The 25,321-nt window shown below is 51.8% G+C and overlaps 1 protein-coding gene across 2 annotated transcripts in view; it reads left to right on the top strand.

Annotated features, from left to right (window-relative positions):
• XAF1 (XIAP associated factor 1) overlaps positions 1-25,321 on the top strand; it is a 415,035-nt gene that overhangs the window by 275,803 nt on the left and 113,911 nt on the right. For both annotated transcript variants that reach the window (XM_069653416.1, XM_069653407.1), the window contains exon 5: positions 12,649-12,719. In XM_069653416.1, the coding sequence (XP_069509517.1) occupies positions 12,649-12,719 (71 nt within the window). The remainder of the gene's footprint in view (positions 1-12,648; positions 12,720-25,321) is intronic.

The following is a 25,321-nucleotide window of genomic DNA, read 5'->3' as shown; positions in this document are numbered from 1 at the left end:
TAAGTGGGGATGTCTTGTCTGGGTTCTGTTTAAGTGGTTGGGTTGGGTTTCTGGTGTGAACTTTCAGGTTGATTGGGTGAACTAGGATGGGTCGGGGTTGTGAACCTGCCCTAGTGGAACTAATGAGCAGTGTCTCTTATATGAACAAAATAGTGTCAGGGCCCCAGAGGATTTTCCGGGTTCAGTCTAGTCCTTAATGTCTCCCATTGGACAAGCAAGTGGCCTAACCACCTGGGATACCAACATTTTTGTAACACTGTTCTTGGTGCTATGATGATTCCAAGATCTCGTCACTTCTCCCCAAATGGGAGGCCTTCTCTGTGAGTCTAGGGAGGTGAGCCCACTATGTGATATTGCCCCTAGGGGTGGCAGAAAGTGGGAACTCACAGGAAGAGACTCATCAGAACCATACAGAGTACTTAGTGGTTGGTAGCCAACCACACGGGGAGGAAGAAGATAGACTAAGGAGCCACAAGTCCTCAAGCAAAAGTAAGAAAGGACTGTGCATCTATGCCAGGGAGGTCCCTGTGTTGTCTAATAAAAAGAGAAGAAGGATAAGTGAAGTTTGTCACTAGAGCCCGGGCAGTTCAAACCAGGACTGAGGAAGGAGCCAGGAGACGCCGACACTTCCTGAGCAAATAGAACGCCGGAAAGCTGACAGGCACGGAGAATGCAGGGAGCTGAGCTGTGTGCCTGGGAAGAACCTGGAGGCGGTGGCGTGACCCAGAAAGGGTGGACTGGGTGGTCCTCGAACTGTGCCAAGACCGTACCAGGAAGGGTTTTGATGAGCCACATACAGAAGACGGAAGAAGCAAAAGACTGAAGGAACCAAAAGGAGGAACCTGACCCCATGAACCAGTGACGCCTACCCAATCTAAAAGAGGTAACGGTAATGGCGGGAGATCGGGTGGGGGACCGGTCAGAAAGAGTGAAGATTACCAAAGGACTAATCATACCCGTTCAAGCACAAGTAAATATTGGCAAGAAAGTGAAGATTACCAAGGGACTAATCATTCTCGTCCCTGTACAAGTAACTATTGAAAAGAGAGTGGGCGTGGCTAAGAGCGCCATGGGATAGGACGTGAATCCCTGGAGCTCCTGCCGATCCTGCTATATTCCTGCCGTATTGAGGTGATATGCCCGTGCAACTGGAACATCTTTGAAGTTTCTGCAGTAGGAATGGGTGGAGAATGCTGCGCTGGCACAACTGTAGTGGACCGCAACGAGTAACATGAGCTACAAGCAGAAGAGATTGGGAGACCTCAGCGAAGGAAGAAACAAGATGGCGATCAGCACTAAACAAAGGAAGGTGCCCGCGAGGCACAGATAAGATCTGCGAGGACCGCAGCGCCGAGTGGAAGCACAGTGCTCGCATAGAGAGAGGGATGCAGCGGTGCTGCGGTGGAAAGCGAGCGAGAGGAACATCCTTTCCGCCCTGGGTGGCACATTAATCGCAGGCTCGGAATACGTGAAACTACGGACCCTGACTGCCGGGTGAGCTGCACGACACGCGCACCCCCTTGCCAGAGGCGGAGGCAGTAGAGTAAAGTATCCAACACACGTACACATTCATGAGAAGCCTGTGCTCTCGACGTATGGATGGGAACGAAACCCGGCATCAGATGAGACATTGCTGCAAAAACAATGGACCGCTGCGGAAGGCGTTGGTGACGTCCGCGCTTCGCTGTTGTGGGCTGCATTAGGCCCTTCACGAAGCTGCGAGGGGAGTCCGGCAGAGCACACTTGAAGTACAGTATACACCCGGGACCCAGGATACTTGCAGAACGCTGGGCACTGCAGAATGGTGTGTGCACAACAAGGTATATGCACATGAAATAGCAGAGCAGTTACGGTGGCGACAGTGTACTCATTAACTCTGCAGACACCGGTGTCCATATAAGGGAAGCTCACAAAGCGGCCACGGAAGGAGCCCCAAGAAGTGACGTTTAAAGCCACGCTGCCCCAGCTGTGTAAGGAGGCACCACTAAGGCGGGCTGCATGGAGGACACAAGCCCCCGCACTACGGCGCGCCTATGAGCCAACATAAGGGAACAAGAAATCCCTGATTTACGTACGCAGCAAACATAGGAAGTGGATGGGACTGGAGCTGCCCAGTACACTGCAGCGCGGATTGTCACCGGCGAGGGACAGGGACCGGCGTGAGGTCCCGAGGCATAGCTGGTGGGGGACTGCACCAGATGCCTAAACGCAGAGGCAGGGACACGAGACCCGGAAACGACCGCAAGGTAGGCCGTGGCACCCAGCCCTGGCCCAGGAGGTAGCTGGTGCCAACGTGTGGCACCCGGCACACGACCCCGACACCCGCTCCGGGTAGTTGGACTGGAAGGGGACAGAGCTACAGCGCCGGGCACCAGGAGGACGCAGCGTGGTGCAAGGCGCACAGAAAACCACAGACGGGTGCGCCAGTGTGCAGGCGATGGGTGGAGTAGAAGGGCTACAAGAGCACCCACAGGAGCGGACTGGAAGGGCAAACCACGTCGCAGTAACACGGCGCACATAACAACTATCAAGGTTAACACAGCGGGACAGTGAGACCTTAAAGTAGGGGAGTAAGCCTAAGGCGCCCAACCAGGGGGAAATACTGCAGACACATACGAGCAAGGCTGTCCCCGCCTCAGAGCCGGCACTTGAAAGTTGTGGGGACCGGGGGAGCAGCCAGCATAAGGCCCAATACGAGCCAGCACACCAAGGCACAACAAGTCAGCGGTGGCCACAGCAGCTAGTAACGTGGGAGGATACAACCCACTCGTAAACCAACACAGCGCGAGGGGGGGCCAAACCACAGCCTTCTGCCGGTGCCACGGCCGGCCATAAATAGGCCTGGTATCACCGAAGGTCACACCCAGGACAGCCAAACCGAAGACTTGGGGCAGCAACGCGATGGCCGGCAGACAGACCAAGATCAAAGAGAAACAACCCACGCTGGAGGATTTTGCTAGGTCCCCGCAGGCGGCGGAGGGAGCCAGGAGTAAAGACAAGACCCCTGCTGTAGACTCCACCACGGCACCTAATGACCAGCAGATCCTGGAAGCGATAGCTGACCTGAAAATCATGTGGGAAACCAAGCTGGAGTCTGCCATGACGGAATTGAAAGCAGCACTGGAGCTCAAAGTCGGAGAAGTCTAGGAGGACGTGAACCTCCTAAGGCAGAACGTAAGGGCACTGGCGGAGCGCACAGGTGAGCTTGAAAAAGACGTTGCCCCAAACACTGCTGCATGCGCGTCCCACACATCAAAGTTCCACATCCTGAAACAACGGGTGAGCAACCTGGAGAATAGAGTGGAGGAAGCGGAGGGACGTGCTCGAAGAAATAATATACGCCGGGTGGGGCTACCAGAGGGGGCAGAGGGACCTAATCCAATGGAATATGTCGAGACGATGCTGCTGCAGGAAATAGAAGGAGGGGCGCTCTCACCGGGCTTCGCAGTTGAGAGAGCGCATATAGCCTTAACCAGGAGGCCACCACCGGTTGCTCCCCCGAGACCGATAATAGCAAAAATCCTGAACTATCGAGATAGGGAGAAGATCCTTGAACACTTCTCGAAAGGAGGCACGATATAAAGGGCATCAGTGAACATCACAGCGTACCCGGACTATACCCTCCTGGTGCAGAGACAACGTATGAATTATGGGGCCGTGAAGAGAAGATTGCGAGAGGCGGGCTACAAATACATGTTGATGTACCCGGCGAAGCTGAAGGTGTACCATAACAATAGAGCCCTGTTCTTCGACTCCCCTGTGGACGCAACGGAGTGGCTGGATACCCGGAACTGCCTGTCAGAACCTGACAACCAGAAGGAAGCCGGAGCAGATAAGTAGAATTGAGGCGGCTGACCATGAGGCGCCGCCCAGCTTGACACTGGGACTGGAATATAAGATAGGGTGAAGCCAGTTGTGATAGATAACCATTGGGTGGCATAAGCGGAGGAGCCCATGCTGGGCGAAATAGAGCAAAATGCAGGAGGCCGGAGGAGCTCGCTCTTATACCCCCACAACTAGTTTAGTTGGGCCGCTGTTAGAACAGCAACCCCCTGCTGGGTTCTTGAGACCGGCACAGCCGAGTTAGGGAACCAAATGCGGGCAAGCCTGAGATCCAGGGATGGAGCTGGGCAACAGTTGGGAAGGGGGGATGAGGGGGGGGGGGGTTGGGTGTGTTTGAAGTGTTGTTAGGTGGGAAGATCGGGGGCATGGGGGTAGTTGGGGAGTTTAGGTTGAAAAAGCATGGGGAACGAGCTAATACTCAGGCCAAGGTAACTGGAAGAGAGGGGTGGAGGGATGGGGGTAAATATGGATGATGATGGGAGAACTTAGAATAGTGACCTGGAAAGTCAGAGGCCTCAACAGCTACCTGAAGAGGAACAAGGTTATGATGTACCTGAGAAGGCAAAAAATAGATATAGCCCTGCTGCAAGAAACCCACCTCACTAGAGAGAGACAAGAGGTGGTGGCGAGAAAGTGGAGAGGGACCACCATTGGCGTGACATATTCAGCTTACGCTAGGGGTGTGATCACCTGAGTGGCACCACATGTGCCCTTCCAACTGCTCCAAACCACGGTAGACCCAGATGGGAGGATGGTATCGATGCGGGGGCTGCTAGAGAACAGAGACCTGTGTATCATAAACACATACGCCCCCAACCAAGACACAGTGGCCTATTTCAAGACTCTATACCATAAAATTAGCCCCCACTTAGGAGGCACGGTCATATGGGGAGGGGACTTTAACTGTATGTTGCACCCCAAAATGGACAGGTCGGATACTAAACTAGACAAACCCACTCCTGCGGCAAGAACATTACAGGCCTTGCTGAGAGATTTTGGATTAGTAGATATATGGAGGCAGCAACACCCAAACGATAGGCACTACTCGCACTATGCTGCCCCACACAACCTGTACACGTGACTGGATTATATGTTTACCACCCAGGAACTAGCCGGGGAAATGACTGACTCAGAATACAGGGCGTGCATATTATCAGACCATTCCCCTCTGGTCCTGGCCTGGCGACACCAGCCTCCCAGAGCAAGAGTCCCCACATGGAGGCTTCGGGCCGAGGCATCGAAGGACACTGCTTTCCGAGAGGACCTCACGGAGGAAATAACCGGGTATTTTGAAAACAACACGGGGAGCGTGAAGTCAGAGGGAACCCTATGGGAGGCCTTCAAGGTGGTGATCAGAGGGGCGGCCATATCTAAATCCAGAGGGCTCGAAGGGGGTATAGAGCGGGAGTTGCATGAGACTGAGAGGGAACTAGAAAGAATTATGCGGAAAGGGAGCACCTAACAGGAGGACGCTGAGCTGCTGGGCCAATTACAACAGGCGTGTGTGGGACTCTGTGACGGGCTCTGTAATCTGAACTACAAAAAATATGTTGAGAGGCAGCACGCGGGGGGGACAAACCGGGGAGGCTGCTTGCATGACTATAAAAGAATGAGACACCGAGGCCAGCGATCAGAGAGATACTGGGGGAAGAGGGCCAGGTCTGGAACACCCAGGAGGGAGTGAACGAGGGATTCTATAGATTTTATAAACATCTGTACGAGGATGCAGGAGAGCCTGCAGGGCAGGAGATACAGAAAACGCTGGAAGACATGGTGTTACCAAAATGGAGTGAGGAGGAAAGGGAGAACCTAGATGCCCCCATAACTCTAGAGGAATTGGAGACAGTGGTATTACACCTGCCCACGTGCAAGGCCCTGGGAATGGATGGCCTCCTACAAAACATATATGGTGGAAGTGCTCACCCCACTGCTGGCAATGTTAAACAAGGCCTTCGAGAGGGGGACTCTGCCGGAGTCTCTAAGGGAGGCGATGATCATTCCGCTTATGAAGTCCGGCAAGCCAAATACGGATTGCGGGTCGTACAGACCCCTGTCCATGTTAAATCAGGATAGCAAAATCCTAACAACAGTGTTGGCTAACCGATTTAAACAAGTTATTACCAAACTCATACACCCCGACCAACCAGGTTACGTCCCAGGCAGGAGCATAACGGATAATCACAGAAGGCTGCACCATGTCATAGAACAGGCAAAGAAGGACCCGGGCGAGATAGCAATAGTTTCACTAGATGCAGTAAACGCCTTCAACTCGGTGAGGTGGCCATGGATGCTGATGGCCCTGAAGGAGTATGGGATGGGACAAGGGTACCTGCGGTGGGTAAAAATGGTGTACAGCTCCCCAATAGCCAGGGTTAAAACGGGGGCGATAATATCGGACAAATGGCAGTTCAGCAGAGGGACGAGGCAGGGATGCCCATGGTCCCCGATGCTGTATATCCTGGCCCTAGAACCATTAGCAATCTGACTAAGACAGCAATACGAGGAAATAGGGGTACAAACTAAAGGGGGACTGCATTTGTTATCATTGTACGCGGACGATATGTTGTTGTACCTGCGCTTCCCTGAGGAAAACTTGCAATACGTCCTGGAGGTGATGGGGAACTATGCTACCCTCTCGGGCATAGCAGTTAACCCAGAAAAGTCATGCATGTTCCCACTGGGCAGGTACACGGGAGCCCCACAGGATAGGTTGCCCACTTTGCGGATACCCTGGCAGACCAGAACATTCCGCTACTTGGGGATTAATATATATCATACGACCTAAGATGAGCACAAATATAACACAGACAGGGCGGTGGAAGGTATTAAGAACAGCATGCAGTTTTGGGCAAAACTCCCCCTAGCTATGGTGGGGAAGACGCCCCTGCTCAAAATGGTGGTCCTACCCAGATTGTTACATTACTTCGCAAACATCCCGTGCATGCTGCCCAGGCGCTTCTTCACCAAACTCTAGAGCTTGTGTCGAGGTTTCCTATGGCATAACTCTAGGAACAGAATAGCCTTATGGAAACTGCAGAATACGCATGATAGAGCGGGCATTAAGCTGCCAAACTTCAAGATATACCACCTGGCAGGGCTGCTTCAATATGTGGTTAGATGGCTGTCGGAAGATGAGACGGCGGAATCCAGACTGCTTAGGGGTGAATGCGAACCCTACTTCCGAAAAGAACTAATATGTTTACCTAAATCAGAGCTTCGGGGCGCCCGGGATTACTGGTACTGGGCTGGGAGACGTGGCGTAAGGCGTGCCGAGTGGTGGGGAACCTGACCCCTAGCTCCCCGCAGGTGCCACTCGTGGCGCCATGCGGGGCGGATGAGCAACTAAGGAGAGGGATCCGTAAATACTGGGAACCGGTGGGCCTGGCGACCCTGGGAGATATATGGCAAGATGGGAAGGCACTGGATTTCCATGCGATAGTGGAGGATACGGGGGTACACAGTGGGCAGTACATTACGTACACTAGAATAATCCAATGGGTAAAGGAGATGTGGTTCGAGGCAGCACTGGCAGAGCAGCCGGATGCAGCCATAGAGACGATGTACGATATCTCAGAGGGAGGGCATGAGATATCCCGGATATATGAAGTATTGATGTCTAGAGTGAGGAAGGAGCCGCCCCAACAGAGAAAAGAGTGGGAGGAAGATGCGGGAGAACCCATGCTAGACAGACAGTGGGAAAGAGCCCAGAGATACCACAAAAAGGTGTCCAGAAATGCCAGATTGCAGCAGATGCAGCTATATGTCACCCATAGGGCATACATGACCCAGCTAAGGATTGCCAGATTTGGGGGCCCAGGCGTACAAAAATGCCCCAGGTGCGGGGAGGTGGATGCTGGGATGATCCATATGTTCTGGGCCTGCCCGGAGGTGAGGAGATTTTGGGGAGAAGTCAAGCTACGATTGTCCGAGAAGGGGATTAAGCTGGATGTGGATTCTGTATGGGCATGCATGTTGGGGGGATTTGCCAGACCACAGAATTTAAAATGCGTCCGTAAACTCAAGGACCTGGCATATATCCTGGCCAAAAGAAGAATAGCCATGGGGTGGAAAGTAGCTCATAGGCCCAGAGTGGAAGTGTGGTGGAATGACCTCCTGAAATGGGCTGACGCTGAGACCACAGCGTGGTATGATGCAGTCAGTAGGGGTGGGGGGGGGGAGTGGGACCACTTATAGCTTGGAGGCAAATGGTTACCACACTGGCAGGATCTTCCATCGTCGACTCCAACGAAAGTGATACTAGTGGACAGGATGAGGGGGATTTGCCCCCGGAATAGAGGAAGCTAAGGCAATGAGGGGAAGCTCGAGTTAAAGGGGTGGGAGGGTGGAGGACTGTAATATGTAACATGAAACAAATGCCATGCTAGAAGCAACTGCGACAGTCGGGTGGGTTGGTTATGTTTTGTATGTTGTGAAAACCAATCAAAAATATATATATTTTTTAAAAAACTATTGAACAGAGAGTGAAGACTACCAAGGCACTGATCATAATCATCCCAGTACCAGTCACTAATGGAAACACAGTGAAAACTACCAGGGGACCAATCATACTCGTCACCGTATATTTAAATATAGGAAATGGATATAGCAGCGCCACAAGTTGCGCAAAACCCGTGTCCGCCACTGTCGCCACGGACACGGAACCGAAATTACCATGTTCGCCGAAACCAGAAACAGAGAGGCAGCCATCATAAAGCACAATCCATTGCCATCCAGAGTCGGCACAAGCAGAATCCACACTTTGAGAAGCCGAAAGGGACCACCAGCATGTCTGCCAGGATTCCAGCCCAGAGGTATTGACTCTGTTACAACTCGCCATCCACACAATAGCGAGCACGCAAACAGCAGTTCAGTTACCTGCTTTTCAGTTCATTTTTTTTTTATCAATCCTTAAAGCAATCTTAGCTTTCTGACCCAGTTAATATGTAACCACTGAGAGATATATAACGTTGGCGTATTATTCTTTTGTCTTTATTTTATTTTTTTATTTGTTTCTGATGAAATCCCATAATTTGTCCAATACTGCAATGGAAATGACTCGACCACGCATGACCACTTTGTGATGTTCAATGGTAACGTACCTTTCATTTTGTGATGCACTTATATTTGAATGTTTTTTTACATGACATCCATGGATTAATGTTCTCCCTTATTGCTGGGATTGTACTGTTGTTGTATTATGTACTTGCTTATATATTGACCATATAAGTAGATTTGACCAAAAGGCAATTGTTTATCAAATGTCAATAGGCCCTGAAGAAGGGTTCATTACCCGAAATGCATAGGCCCTTTATGTGACATTATTTCAGCCTCAGAATTTACAAGCACCCAATGAAGGTGCCAAGCTTATGAAGAAAATAAGCCACAAATTAAAATATATGCAAACTCTTTTGAAATGATATCGAGCTAAGTGAATTATTTCTACATATTTAACTTAACCACTGTTTAGTGGTCAACGGGTGTGCAGCCCACACCGCTGGCCTCACGGCCAAGGTCTTCTTTTTTCCCCTTTTGGGGTGGGGCCAAGCCTGATTTGCATATGGTCTTTCCCCTTCTGTAATGGCTTGGCAGGCGAAGAACGATGGTCTGGAGGGTTGCCCCGAGCAATGCCAGTGGTTAAGATTCAGTCTAAACCTTCCAGCCATCACCTCTTTGTTTTTGCTTTGTCACCCCGAGTGAGACGGGTATGCCCAGATGTGGGTCCCGTGCCTGCTGGGCCTAGAGACCCAAGCTACTCCTCACTGATGAGCCCCAACAAGGGCGAAACATGTTTGGGGATGCTTGTGGTCTCGTGCAGAAGGGATGTGACCTAGCAGTTCGGGCTGGACTGCCCCTTTTGGGGTGGGGCCAAGCCTGATTTGCATATGGTCTTTCCCCTTCTGTAATGGCTTGGCAGGCGAAGAACGATGGTCTGGAGGGTTGCCCCGAGCAATGCCAGTGGTTAAGATTCAGTCTAAACCTTCCAGCCATCACCTCTTTGTTTTTGCTTTGTCACCCCGAGTGGGACGGGTATGCCCAGACGTGGGTCCCGTGCCTGCTGGGCCTAGAGACCCAAGCTACTCCTCACTGATGAGCCCCAACAAGGGCGAAACATGTTTGGGGATGCTTGTGGTCTCGTGCAGAAGGGATGTGACCTAGCAGTTCGGGCTGGACTGCCCCTTTTGGGGTGGGGCCAAGCCTGATTTGCATATGGTCTTTCCCCTTCTGTAATGGCTTGGCAGGCGAAGAACGATGGTCTGGAGGGTTGCCCCGAGCAATGCCAGTGGTTAAGATTCAGTCTAAACCTTCCAGCCATCACCTCTTTGTTTTTGCTTCTTTTTTCATGGTTCTGTTCTTTGGCCATCGTAGAGGACGTTGGCAACTGGACATTGACCAACGCATTGGTGTGCATGTGGCTTGTGAGTATGGCATTGTGCAGTGATGTGCACACATAGCAGAGTAACTCCACAGTGATGATGTAGTTGATGTTAGGGTGTCTCACGTACAGCCATCATGTGCATTGGGAGGGCATTGTTGAATATTGTGGGTGGGGGTTTGCAGTGGCTCCAGGTGTATGTGCCAGCGCCAGTTCAGGCTGGGTGTGTCATGTGGCAGGGTGTGTACGGGCACACTGTGGCAAGCTGTCATGTGTTGCTTTGTGATGTTTGGGTTCTGCTGTCTATTCAGTGGATGGGCGGGGGGATGATGTATGTGCAGTCGCAGCAGCCCACTCACATTGCTCATTGCACTGGACACACACACACACACACCACTTCCACAGGGCCGGTGCATTGCCAGCTGTACTCACCCAATAGCCATGTGCTTTGTCCAGCATAGCGTTCCATGTACCGTGGCAATGTGGAATTCCGCAGTACCATTGAGTCATGGGTTGAGCCCGGGAAACGTGCGCAGCAATGTGTTATCACTTGCGTGGCATCACATACCATCTGTACATTCAGTGAGTGGTACTGTTTCCTATTGCGGAGCACCATTTCGATTGCACGTGGTACTGTCAGCTCAATGTGGGTGCAGTCGACTGCACCTATGCAATTTGGCATGCCTGCTATGGCATGGAAGGCCAACTTGGTGGCAATTACCTGGGGGAGGGTACGGGGTAGGGCAATCTGTTCAGACACATGGCGCAACAGGGCATCCATTACCTGTACCAGGATTTTGGAGAAACAGGGTTGGGATAGGCCGTGCATCTCACCAACTGTGTGTTCATAGGTACCAGTGCCAAGAAAGTGCAGAACAGACACAACCTTTAGGAGGGGGGGGTGGCGGTGGGGTGTCTATGTGGCTGCTGATGTCGTCCTCTATCAGGTCGGTGATGTACAGGATTGTTGGACGGTCCAGCGGGTATAATGTGTGGATCTGTCCTGGGGTAAGGTTCCAGGGTGAGGCCCTGATGCGTGGTATTGCAGGCTGCCTGCGGGGTGGTGCCGGCTGAACAATGGGGTTTGCCATGGGTACAGGGTTAGCTGGTTGCCGCCTGCGCCTCCTACGCCTCTGCCTCCTCCTCTGCAACATTACTGCCATCATGTGCAGTGCTGCCTGTTGGTTGAGTAGGCCCAGTCCCAATGCTACTAGGGATGCTGCCTGCATGGTTCTGTTTTGTGTTGGGCTGGATGTGGCCATTTTGTAGGCTCCCAGTGTCCTGCTTGGTCCAGCTGGTCTGATTTGGTGCACCTTTGGCCTGATTCAGGTCACCAGGCACTGTTTAACATCATGTTCGCGGTGGCGGCGGTACCGCCACCGTGATCACGGTTTTAACGCCATTTTTCTGGCAGTGTTTCCATGTCCGCGCTAGTTGTGATGCTCGCGCTGTTTAGTATTGCCGGTAACGGAGGGGTTTCCGTGCAGGCGGAGTTTACGGGAGCCTAAACTACGCGGTGGCGGTTGAGGCGGGGTGCTATTTCCGGGTCCGCAGGTCATGATTAGGCGGACGTGGAAACGGTGCCGGTATGGTTTTATCGGCGCCGTTAAGTCCGGACCACCCGACCTGTAATGAGGCCCATGGCCTTAATTCCTTAAAGGGGTGCATTTAATCTGGTGTGAGTGTGATCAGGGGGTACCCCAATGTATTTAAGGGGTACAAGTATGACCTTTCAAGTTGGACAACCTCACTGTCGAAGGGCACCCTATTTGGTTTTGTGCTAGGTAGGGCAAACACCTTATTACTAAGGATACATAGGCCTTTTATTTATTATTTGAATAAACAAACTTGCATAAGTGCCACCAATTGGCCGTCTCCTTCTTCTGGCTTACCACAGTGAACATTCATATTTTTCCCAGTGGAGCATGCAGTCCTTATCGGTTGTTCTACATTAAGTTGTAGACCCTGAGTAATTGCAACAGATTTTACTAAATACTGAGGGCATACACAAATGAAAAAAGTCACGTAACATTCTGAGCCATATTAAAACACAATAGCTAAATAAATTATGCTACCCTCAATTCAGGAGACCTTGCTTTAATGATGAGAGGATAAAGGTGGCAATAACCTTTTGAGACATGCTTCATGAGAGAAAAGCCCCCATTGGATCAGGCTGAAAAAGTCTATAGCCAAACAAAGCCCAAAGGCCTTGAGAATCTCGTCATATCCATCTGCCCCTTTCTTTGCACTCTCATGACAGTAGTTTTGCCTCACTAATAAATTATCGCCATATAATGTCCACTGTACGTTCAGATCTATTGATTTATTGACTGATGCATTTCCTTGTAATAATGTTGTTTGAGGAACAGACTGTGTGCGTATGAGTCGTAGATATCGAATAAACCTCAAATATTCCCTCTTGTTTTTGAAAGATTTACAGAAAAAGCTGCGGTGCCCAAAGTGTTCAACATTGCTGACAGAAAGCACGTTTTTAGGTCACCAGGTATGCTCTATCTTTTATGATTGGTTCATTTATTGTTTAACCTAGGACTTTCTAGAGGATAATTATGCCACTCAAATTGGCTTAAGGTTGATGGGAGATATCAACCACTAATATACATCAAGAACTAATAAACTGCTACAGCTTGCATGTTTTGATGGCTTTTTAAAGTCTCTTGGTGGTGGTTGATGAGGTGGTGCTTTCCAGCTCAGGTGTTACAATGAGAGGTTGCCAGCACAGAGAACAAGCTAGCCATTTAACACATATAGTTAGGGACAGACACCAACCACAGACACTTGCAATGAGAGGTTGCCAGCACAGAGAACAAGCTAGCCCTTTAACACATATAGTTAGGGACAGACACCAACCACAAACTCACTAGTGCATACAGGCTTCTACGTTTGCATGTAGCCATAAGGAAGAGTAGTCCCAGAACGTGGCATAACCTGTGAACCAGTGGGACTCACAAACATTTTCTAGGGGACCAACATGTTCAGTTTGTTCTTTGTCTGTGGCCTCATTTATCAATGGGCACTTGTAAAAATGCAAAGCACCCACATCACTAATAGTTCCTTTGTAATGATGTTGGGGGTTCCAGGCCTCAAATAATAATTTGCTATTCTGAAATGTACATTGAGCAAGTAATATTGATGAAGCAAGAAGGTACAACCCAATATACGGGTGCAGAAGTAAGGCTTGGACACAAAGGTGACATAGTTTTGCTTTATGCGCCTTGAAACACTGTGTGCTATATAGGTGTATTATAAATGCCTAATAAATAAAATAAATAAATATAAACTTTTATTAACCAGTAAAATATTTGGAGAAATGGCCTATCTGTCCCTAAAGCTAAGACGGGGTTCCCTGCCTAAAGGAAATCTAAGCGAAGCGTCAGGATGTCAAATAAATAGTCACTGTCGTGTTCAAAAACCCTGCATCTGACCCTTTCACTAGTAACTTAAATCTAATGTGCAAGGATGCTATTTTTCCACACAGAAAGTTCCTAATGTCTCAGGTTGTCAAAAAAAAAGAAAGCTTTTCCTTTTAGACAATGTAATATTCCAATGATCAGGTATTAGCACCTTTACCATGGATTCTTTTTTGTGCTACTTGACAAGTTGGGAGCTCGTCCCCTCCTTATGTGGTTTCCTTTACTTTGCAAAAATAACAAAATGAAAGCACAGTATTCACTGAACCAGGGAAGTTGTCTCAATTTCCCTAGACTTTCCAAGCTTTCCCAAAGATGCACAATAAAAGTTTCCAGCTTTCCCATGAACTCCTCTTCTTTGTTCATGCAGGGTTTATGTCTGGTTCACTCTCCTGCTAAACACACCCTAGGAAATTATAATGGATAGTCGCTATTAATCTCCTCCTTTTATCTCCTTGAGTCCCAGATCCTGTACTTTCTTGAATAATCTTCACCTTATATTTAGACCTTCATATGGGTATGAGTCCCAGACTCCTAATGATGCAATGTACCAGCTTGGTGTACTCTCCTGCCAAGCATATGTTTTCTTCTTGTCTGTCTCTTTTGCTTTCAGGGTCCCAGACCCTCTTGTTCTCTGACTCTCATGTGGGCACAGGTCCCAGACTTGCAATGCGTTATCACAATAGTTTGGTTTATTCTCCTGCCAAGCATATATTTCCTTCTGGACGGTCTCTGTTTCTCTCAGGGTCCCCAACCCTCTTATTCTCTGGCTCTCATATGGGTGCAGGGTCCAGGATCGTAATAATGTCTCTTGCCTGCTTGGTTTACTCTCCTGCCAAGCATACAATTGTTTATTTCTCTCTCTGTTACTCTCAGGGTTCCAGGCCCTCTTATCTTGTGCTCTATAGTTGTTTCCCGATTCCTCCTGGACTTCTAGCACCTCTCGGTCTGCCTGCATACCGTCTGTTATTGTTTGCGTCTTCTGAGCGGCAGTGCTCCGCTTTGAGTCTCGTCCCCTCCTTATGTGGTTTTCTTTACTTTGCAAAAATAACCAAAAGAAAGCACAGTATCCACTCAACCAGGGAAGTTGTCTCAATTTTCCTGGACTTTCCATGCTTTCCCAAAGATGTACTGTGAAAGTTTCCAGCTTTCCCATGAATGCCTCTTCTTTGTTCATGCACCGTTTGTCTGGTTCACTCTCCTGCTAAACACACCCTAGGAAATTATAATGGATAGTCACTATTAATCTCCTCCTTTTATCTACTTGGGTCCCAGACCCTATACTTTCTTGAATGATCTTCACCTTATATTTAGACCTTCATATGGGTGCGAGTCCCAGACTCCTAATGATGTATTGTATCAGCTTGGTGTACTCTCCTGCCAAGCATATATTTTCTTCTTGTCTGTCTCTTTTGCTTTCAGGGTTCCAGACCCTCTTGTTCTCTGGCTTTCATGTGGATGCAGATCCGAGACTCGCAATGGGGTATCACAATAGTTTGGTTTACTCTCCTGCCAAGCATATGTTTCCTTCTGGACTGTCCCTGTTTCTCTCAGGGTCCCCAACCCTCTTATTCTCTGGCTCTCATATGGGTGCAGGGTCCAGGATCGTAATAATGTCTCTTGCCTGCTTGGTTTACTCTCCTGCCAAGCATACAATTGTTTATTTCTCTCTCTGTTACTCTCAGGGTTCCAGGCCCTCTTATCTTGTGCTCTATAGTTGTTTCCCGATTCCTCCTGGACTTCTAGCACCTCTCGGTCTGCCTGCATACCGTCTGTTATTGTTTGCGTCTTCTGAGCGGCAGTGCTCCGCTTTGAGGCTCGTCCCCTCCTTATGTGGTTTTCTTTACTTTGCAAAAATAACCAATAGAAAGCACAGTATCCACTCAACCAGGGAAGTTGTCTCAATTTCCCTGGACTTTCCATGCTTTCCCAAAGATGTACAATGAAAGTTTCCAGCTTTCCCATGAATGCCTCTTCTTTGTTCATGCACCGTTTGTCTGGTTCACTCTCCTGCTAAACACACCCTAGGAAATTATAACGGATAGTCACTATTAATCTCCTCCTTTTATCTACTTGGGTCCCAGACCCTATACTTTCTTGAATGATCTTCACCCTATATTTATACCTTCATATGGGTGCGAGTCCCAGACTCCTAATGATGTATTGTATCAGCTTGGTGTACTCTCCTGCCAAGCATATGTTTTCTTCTTGTCTGTCTCTTTTGCTTTCAGGGTTCCAGACCCTCTTGTTCTCTGGCTTTCATGTGGATGTAGATCCGAGACTCGCAATGCGGTATCACAATAGTTTGGTTTACTCTCCTGCCAAGCATATGTTTCCTTCTGGACTGTTCCTGTTTCTCTCAGGGTCCCCAAACCTCTTATTCTCTGGCTCTCATATGGGTGCAGGTCCCAGAATCGCAATAATGACTTTTGCCTGCTTGGTTTACTCTCCTGCCAAACATACATTTGTTTATTTCTCTCTCTGTTACTCTCAGGGTTCAAGGCCCTCTTATCTTGTGCTCTATAGTTGTTTCCCGATTCCTCCTGGACTTCTAGCACCTCTCGGTCTGCCTGCATACCTGCTGTTGTGGTTTGCGTCTTCTGAGCGGCAGTGCTCCGCTATGAGGCTCTGGTAGCATTTGTGTGCTCCCTCGGGTCGGCGGTGGCTCCGCCGGTTACTGCTTCTTTCTCGGGCTGTGCTATCTGTCTCCAGCTGTGATCAGATATCTCCTCTCTTCAGCGGTTGCTCTGCCGGTCACTGCATTCTTCTCGGGCTGCGGTTTTGGTCTCCAGCAGCTCCCTGGACTTTGGGACATTCTAAGGGTTTCTTCGGCAGCGGTCGGTGCACCTCCTTCATCCTGTACTACCTTTGTGCTCCCATTCGCCTCTGTGCACGGCGTCTCGTGGTATGCTTCCCTGTTCGCCGGGTCGGCATCTCCCGAGTTTCCTCCTTGGAGGATGGCTCTCTACATGTTGGTTTCCCTCTGCTATTTTGTATTGCCTTTGACCAATCAAATGCTGTGAGAGACTAGACCATTTACTCCAGTTGACCATAATTAAAGAAAAATGGACTGAGGCCTCTAGCTGAGTGTGAAGTGTTATTCTCCAGCATGGGGTCTGGCATGGATTCACATGCTCATGAATATTCCCCGTCGTCAGGCTGGGAATCCTCGGTAAAGAAAAAACCAGTATCAGTTTCGTTTCTGATCTGTCTTTCGTAGTAATAACCAATCACTGGTCTCTGCGTCATACTGACCACAGCCAATGACTGCCCTCTACCTAAGCACCGCCTCTGGCAGCCATCTTCAGATTTTTACCGCACGTTCATGTGTTGGGATCCTCGTGCTATTGCTCTCGAGCGTTAGTGCTATTTTTCGCGCTTTTTCACAAAAAACTTCGATTCTTTCGGTCAAAAGAGCCTCAAGCTCCACCGATCCTACATCCGATCAACGGGGACCCGTGTCGGATTTATCTGTGCCCCTCAAGGGTGAAGATTTCGTCGAGCTACACTTCGGAGGACTCCAGAAGCTTCTCAGGCCCGGTCTCGGAGATGGCCCAGGAGAAGGGAAGCTTGACGCCCGGAAAGCTGTTCAGGGTCTGCCCTGGATGCCTGCTGCAGAACGTCTTTAAGGAGGACGAACACTCTTTCTGCCTTTACTGCCTTCATGAGGACAAGACGCACGTGGAGAAGGACTGTGCGTTTTGCGGCAACATGTCGGAACGGACCATGAAGGACCGCCATCAACGTCTCGCCAACTGGCTGGAGGGTAAGAGCCCGTCTGGCGAGAAGAAGAAGAAATCCGAGCGGTCTTCTAAGACCTTTGAGGGCGCCCCGGCGACGGGGGCCCAACATAAGGCCAAGCACCGCGAGTCCGCTGGCACCGGGAGCGCCGAACGGTCGGGCTCTACGGGCGCCAGGCAGGGCGCACCCTCCCCGGCACCATCAACCACGAGCCAACGCTCTGGGTCGGGTAAGAGGAAGGCCGAGCACCCGGCGAAGCTCCTGGAGAGGCCCCGGTCGAGCTCTAAGGCAGAGGAGGAGCGTGGCAGTGCCCCCTCCCTCAAGGATAAGGCGGTGAGCGCACCTAAGGTGGTGAAGGCCTTGATCCATCCGACCAAGCCCTCTATCGAAACGGTCGCGGCGGCCCTGGCTCAGCCTGTGGAGGCTGCACCAGTGGTGGCGACCTCAGGGCCCAGAATCTCCCTGCCTCCTCGGAGGGAGTCTTCTTTTGTGCCCATCGATAGGACCCCCGTGAAACCCTCCGTGGGGAAGAAGAAGGGGGGGCAGGGCGTCGTCGTAGATTCGGCCTCAACCTCAGAAGAGGAGCTGATCGAGGTCTTAAGCCACGGCCTAGGCGTGGAAGAAGGCCAGCCCGTCGGAATGGACCCCGACGCAGGTGACGACGACGACATCGTCGAGGATACCGACGGGGCCCCTGCTCGCCCGGCGGATTCCCCTCTGCCAGCGCCGCAAGACAACTCGGCGGCCATTTTGTTGGCCATACAGTCCTTATGCTCCGAGATAAGGACGAGGCTACCGTTACCGACGGAGGAACCTCTCCCGTCGGGGGATCCAGAACCGGGACCTTCTGGTGTTCCCCCTACCAAGAAAAGAAGGATCCATCCACCACCTCCTTTTCAACCGTCGCGCCCCGTCCAGCCCTCCTCCCCGTCCACCCGAGGGGATGATACGGGGACTGACACGGCAGCGACGGGTACGGACGACGAGGCATACGACGAGGATATTCCGTCGTCGCCTCCCACCAGGGCTTCTCCGCCCGACGAGATCGGATCTTTCCACTCCATGATCTCCAGGGCTTCCGAGCTTTTCCAACTCTGCCCTGAGGAGAAGAAAAAGGAAGGCTTCCTTTATCAGCGGCGAAAGGCCAAGAGGAAGACGGTCCTCGCAGTGCCTCTGTTGGACGACATTTGGGATGAGGGCCTTTCCCTCCTCAAGAACCCTTCCACGACGCCAGCTAGAAGAGACCGGTACGAGAAAAAGTACCGGGTCCCGGACACGGCCCCCCTATGCCTCCGGGCGCAGCCTACCCCGGATTCCGTCGTCTCCGCGGCAGCCAGGAAGAAAGCGGGGGGGGGGGGTGCGGCCTCCACATCGACTTCCCCGCCGGACGGCGAGGGAAAGAAATTGGATGCTATGGGACGTAGAGTCATCTCGTCGGCAGCGACGACGATTAAAGCGGCCAACGCCTTGGCTATCGTGGCCCGCTACGACAGGGAGCTCTGGTACAAGATAGCTCCCCTGCTGGATTTTCTGCCGGACGACAAGAGGGCGGAGGCCCTGGAGATCCTGCAGGAAGGTGAGGTGGCCTCGGACCATGCCATCACCGTGGCGACGGACATCGCCGACACTGGGTTCCGCCAGCTGGGCAACGGCGTTTGCCTTCGACGTCGTGGATGGCTCAAAGCTACGGACTTCCGGCAGGACGTCCAGACCAGAGTCCTGGACATGCCCTTCGACGGGAACAACCTGTTTGGGAAGACAGTGGACGATTCCCTTCAGGCCATCAAGGCGGATACTGAGACGGCCCGGGCCCTTGGAGTCCTGCAGCAACGACGGACGCCCTTTCGGAGCGGCGGAGGCAAGGGCGCCTCCAAAGGTTCCGGCGGCGGTTTCGCTTCCTACCGTCAAGCGGCCCGCTCGTCGTCGCAAGAGGCCTACAGAGGACGAGGCAAGTCTAGCGGACCCCGCCGTCGTCGCCAAGGAGGTCAAGGCGGCAAGGCCGCGTCCAAGCAGGATTGAACCGGCCGTGGGGTCGGGCCCCCACCGAAGCACCCCGGTCGGAGGCCGGCTGGCGGGCTTCGTCAGCGTGTGGGAGTCCATCTCCACCGACCGTTGGGTGCTGGACGCCCTGGCCCGGGGCCACGCGCTCGAATTTCAAAGAAGGTGCCCGCGCGTCCCCCCCGTGGCCAGGAAAGAACTTCACGTCCCTCAACTTCTCCTGGAGGTAAAGGCGATGCTCAGAAAGGGCGCCATCGAACTCGTCCCAAAGAGGCTTCGGGGCTCCGGAGTCTACTCGAGATACTTCCTCGTGAAGAAGAAGACGGGAGGATGGCGCCCCATCCTAGACCTGCGACGTCTGAACCAGTTCATCAAGGCGCAGAAGTTCCGGATGGTCACCCTCCAGCACGTCCTGGGTCAGCTGGAGGAAGGAGACTTCCTATCGTCGTTGGATTTGGAGGATGCCTACTTCCACATTCCCATCCTAAAGGGGCACCGAAAATTCCTCAGATTTGTGGTCCAAGGGCGTCATTACCAGTTCAAAGCCCTTCCCTTCGGACTACGGTCGGCACCCAGGGTATTCACCAAGTGCCTCGCACCGGTGGCGGCGCAGCTGCGCCGCGAGGGGATTCACGTCTACCCCTACCTGGACGACTGGCTCATCCGCGCCAAGACGAGGGAGCTCGCCGTGGTCCACACGGCAAGGACCGTCCAACTCCTCACGGACCTGGGATTCTCCGTGAACTACGCCAAATCCCACCTGGTGCCCGCGCAAGTCGCACTGTTTCTGGGAGCGAGGCTCGACACAGTGTCCCTTCTGGCCTCCCCGTCGGAGGAGAGGACCAGGACCATCTTGGGCAAGGTGCAACGGATGTTGGTGGCCGACGCGGCCAAAGTGAGGTCCATCAAGTCCCTCCTCGGGATGATGTCTTCCTGCATCTACCTCATTCCCATGTGCAGGCTCCGGATGCGCCCGTTGCAAGAATTCCTGGATACGCGCTGGATCCAGACGACGGGCAGCTTCGAGGAAAGGATCAAGCTCGACGAGAGTTTCCGACGAGCGATACGGTGGTGGGGCACCCGCGCGCATCTGACGGCGGGCATGGACTTCCAGACCCCAGCCCACCAGGAGACTGTGACCACGGATGCCTCCCTGGAAGGGTGGGGAGCGCACACCGAAAATCTGCACGCAAGGGGACTCTGGCTCCCGACGGAGAAGTCCCTGCATATCAACGTCCTGGAGCTCCGTGCAGTGTTTTGGGCCCTCAGGTCCTTCCTTCCGTCCCTCAAGGGCAAGGTGGTGAGGATCTTCACCGACAACACCACCACCATGTTTTACATCAGGAAACAGGGCGGAACCAGGTCCCCAGCGCTGTCCAAGGAGGCGCAGGACCTGTGGCATTGGGCCGTCGCCCAAGGGATTTTTCTGGTGCCGTTTCATCTGGCAGGGATAAAAAACACCATCGCCGACTCACTCAGCAGGGAGCTGCGCTCGTGCCACGAGTGGGAACTACGGCAGGATCTGGTGGATCGCCTCTTCCGACAGTGGGGCACACCCCAGATCGACCTGTTCGCGACGGCGACGAACACCAAGTGCCGGAGGTTCGCCAGCAGGTTTCCCCAGACGAGGAGCATGGGCGATGCTTTCTCGTTCCCCTGGGAGGGCCTGTTCCTCTACGCGTTCCCTCCCTTGCCTCTGCTAATCCGGCTCGTCAACCAGCTCAAGAGGTCACGGTGCAGGATGATCCTCGTCGCACCTGCGTGGCCGAGGCACATATGGTTCCCGGACCTTCTGGACTTGTCAGCGTCCCCGCCGATCAAGCTGCCGGCGGACGCGGATCTACTCTCCAGGGAAGGAGGCGCCATCCTCCACCACGACCCGAAGTCGCTGAACTTGCAGGCCTGGCTCCTGCAGCGCTAGAGTTTGGAGGATACGACATACCGGCCGATTGCAGAGAGGTTCTTGCAAAGGCCAGGGCGTCCTCGACTCTTAAATGCTACGGACACAAATGGAAGAGGTTCTCTGTCTGGTGCCACGCACAGAAGATTAACCCTCTACGGATTACGGCTCCCCAAGTACTGCCGTACCTGCTGACGCTGGCCAAAGCTGGTCTGGCACACGAGTCCATCAAGATTCATCTTGCTGCGATCTCCCGATACACCAGAACCACGGGGCGGGCGTCCTTGTGGTCTCATCGTCTGGTGAAAGAGTTCATGAAGGGACTGTTCAGATCGTTCCCGCCGGTGAAGGCTCCGGCCCCGGCGTGGGAGCTCAACGTGGTGCTGACCAAGCTCATGGGGCCTCCGTTCGAGCCTCTGCACTCGGCCCCGTTGAAGTTTCTATCGTGGAAAACAGCTTTTCTTGTGGCCATCACCTCCGCACGACGAGTGGGAGAGATCCAGGCCCTTTCCTGCAAGGCCCCGTACTTGACTTTCCACGACACGAGGGTAGTGCTCAGGACGCACCCCTCCTTCATGCCCAAGGTACCGTCGGACTTCCATCTCAACGAACCCTTGGTGTTACCTGTGTTCTTCCCGTCGCCTTCGTCGCCGGCTGAGAGGACTGTGCACTCGCTGGATGTAGCTAGAGCGCTGAAGTTCTACGTGGACCGCACGAAGGGGTTTCCGGAAGACGTCACAACTCTTTGTGAACTTTGGACCTGTCAATCAGGGGAAGGCTCTCTCGAAGGCTTCCATCTCCAGATGGCTCTCCGGCTGTATCATGTGCTGTCACCGGTTGGCAAACCGACCGCTGCCTGGCCGTCCGAGAGCCCATTCCACCAGAGCGATCGCAGCTACCACGGCGTTCCTATCTGGTGTGCCCCTGCTGGACATATGCAGGGCTGCTACGTGGAGGTCGACGCACACCTTCACGAAATTCTACTGCGTCGACCGGGATTCCAGGGAGGAGTCCAGGGTCAGCCAAGCAGTGCTGCGCAACCTGTTCGCCTGAGGTGAGCCTGGTGAGGAGGTAAGATGCTTAATGTTGAGTTGATGTGATGCTTAATGTTGAGCCTTTGCCACCTCCCGTGGTTGTGCATGTGTGTACTGCTATGTATTCTTTATTCATGAGCATGTGAATCCATGCCAGACCCCATGCTGGAGAAGGAACAAGTTACTTACCTGTAACTGTTGTTCTCCAGCATGGGTCTGGCATGGATTCACATGCGAACCCTCCCGCCTACCCCTCTGCGGCTCTTCACTTGGTCATACTGCCACTTCACGTGCTTCCAAATCTGAAGATGGCTGCCAGAGGCGGTGCTTAGGTAGAGGGCAGTAATTGGCTGTGGTCAGTATGACGCAGAGACCAGTGATTGGTTATTACTACGAAAGACAGATCAGAAACGAAACTGATACTGGTTTTTTCTTTACCGAGGATTCCCAGCCTGACGACGGGGAATATTCATGAGCATGTGAATCCATGCCAGACCCATGCTGGAGAACAACAGTTACAGGTAAGTAACTTGTTCCTTCTACACAACAGATGGTTGCAGGGAGTCAGTTCAACAAGTTTATTAAAGTAAAGGGAGGTTGGGGATTGCCCGTCCGGATAGGTGTAACTAAAAGGTGAGTTCTGTGGCTGTTAGGCAGAATTTCAGGCAGTACCCTCTGGGAACACCACACACAATTAGGACTACAGGTGTAAGCAAAAGCCAACCTTTGGTATAAGTCTGCACCACACACATTTGGTAGCAAGCTGAGCAGCCAGGCTCATCTCAAGAGGGAATGTGAGCAGTAGAAGAAGTTACACAGAAGTATCACAATCACATTGTTTCAAGTAGACACTTATACTCAAGGGTTCTTGGTAAAAAATACTTAAACATTTATTTACACAGTCATTTAGAAAACTTTCACTAGTAGAAACCAACTCAATATTAAGCACCAATGTACTACAGTAACAAACTCTTAAGTTATAAAGACAGTTTGCGCTCCCCTGAAAAAGGAGCCAAATAGCACTTCAATACTTTAAAATAGGAATAAAAAGTATAGGTTAGTACAAAGGGTTCGAAAACACTTCTTTTAGGTAATGCAAAGGTTCAATGTACCAGGAGGGTCAGTTCGATTCAATAGGACAGGCCAAAGTCAATACTCTGGTGTTCTTGCATAGGGGATAGCACAGTTCTGGTACAAATGGAGAAGTCTTTATAAAAGTTTTTAGAAGTAGTTCAGATGAAAAAGTAAGATATGACGGGTCACAAGCTGATTAGGCCTGCGAGTTGGGAAAGTTTCACGAACATCCGCCGCGAGAGTTAGGATCTCTCAACCATATGACACAGTACCTTAAAGTGAAGCAAAAAGATGCAGCATAAGACGTTGGTTCGTGGCAGGTCCAGCAGGTCTAGCTGCTCCTTAGCCTCAGTCGTGGGGACAAGAGGGAGGACGTCGGGGGACTCCTGCACTGCATGGGATCGTTGTCGCAGCAAACACAATGGCGTCACTTCAGCTCAAGTAGCTGTGGCTTCCAAACACAAACTGGTGTCCTCCCCTCTGGTTAACCTTAACCAGCTCTGAGACTGGTATCCAGGCGTTTGCTGAGTTGATTGGTCCCACCAACTCAAAGGGAGAAGCCGTCCTTGAAGGAGCTTCTCTGTCGATTGGAGATCTGGCAATTCGGGGTTGCAGCAGGGCTTCGCAGGGCAAACCAACGGTCCAATGGTTGCAGCAGCCATCCTCTTCCAGCTCGTCTTCGGTTCTTTCGTTCCAGTGGTCGACTCTCCCTTCCAGTCCTAGAGACTCAACTTTTAAACAGTTTTCTCCCATTCATTCCAGCCTAGCTGCCACTCGCCCAGCAGGGTGGCTGTCCTTGCTGGACAGTCAGCCAGCCAATCACGCCAGAGTGCATTCAGGTCTCCTAGGAGACCACGCACAGGGAGTTTCGGGCACCTCCCTCACATCCTGTCCAGCCTAGACACTCAGGCGCCAGTGGAGGGCTTCAGCACTGAAGCCTGCCAAAGGGCATCAAACAAAGGGACTAAACCTGGTTTGGTGTGCAGAGTTAAACACAAGAAGGACCTTTCCACAAAGAAACGGCAAAAAAGATGACCGGAGTCTGTTTTTACAGAGGGGACGTGGGCGCCATATTGAAAAAAATGGCTACCCCGATGTTTAGCTAATGGTGTTCGCGGTCAGGAAAAATCATGATAGTTTGTTATAAAACCACTGCCACCAGCAATTTCGATAGGAAAGGGTAGCATTTAACTGCTGCAAGTGTGTTAGACACAGGGGATACTAGGTAACACCTCCAGCACTCCATTGTAAAAGTATTTAAACCTTGGGGGAGTCCAAAGGACACCCCTGTGTCACTGCACTAAAGGTGCTGTGTGACACAACAATAAAAAAGATGATGCCTTATGGGGTTTGCTAAAACTCCAAAATCAAAGAACACAAGAGTAAAACACATAGGGTCTCATTCCGAGTATGGAGGTAGTCATGGCGCTATTTGCTCCATGACTACCTCCCATACCGGTACCGTTCCGGGTGGTTAGGTGGGGACTTACCGATCTAGTCCGACCTTGGCGGGATCGGTAAGTCCCCATTCACCAAACCATTCCCCATTCCCATTTGAGCCCCCATAGAGCTCAATGGGAAGGGGGAAGTAGCTAATAACGGTACCGCAATTTGCGGTACCGTTATTGGCTCTGATTTCCCTTAGCGGGTCCCGTCCTTAACGCCCGGTAAAACCAGGCGTTAAGGAAGGGACCCGCTAAGGGAACTCGTAGTAGGGCGCAAAGGGATTACTGGCACCTATGTCCTTAACGGTGCCCTGTATCCCTTTGTGCCCTACTCGGAAGGAGGCCAATTGAAAAGGAAAAGTTCAAAGTCCCAAAATACAGCAAAAAAGCTGGAGGGCTCCAAGGTAGAGGGAAGTTAGCACTTTGGTGAAAATTCTCCCTAACACTGGCCACAAAAACTGTCAGGATGCTTGACCATGGTGTTG

Source organism: Ambystoma mexicanum, chromosome 1p (assembly GCF_040938575.1).
Source record: "Ambystoma mexicanum isolate Mex_15411 chromosome 1p, UKY_AmexF1_1, whole genome shotgun sequence".
NCBI lineage: Eukaryota > Metazoa > Chordata > Amphibia > Caudata > Ambystomatidae > Ambystoma > Ambystoma mexicanum.
The sequence above is the reverse complement of the archived record's forward strand: the minus strand, read 5'-3'. Positions and strand labels throughout refer to the sequence as shown.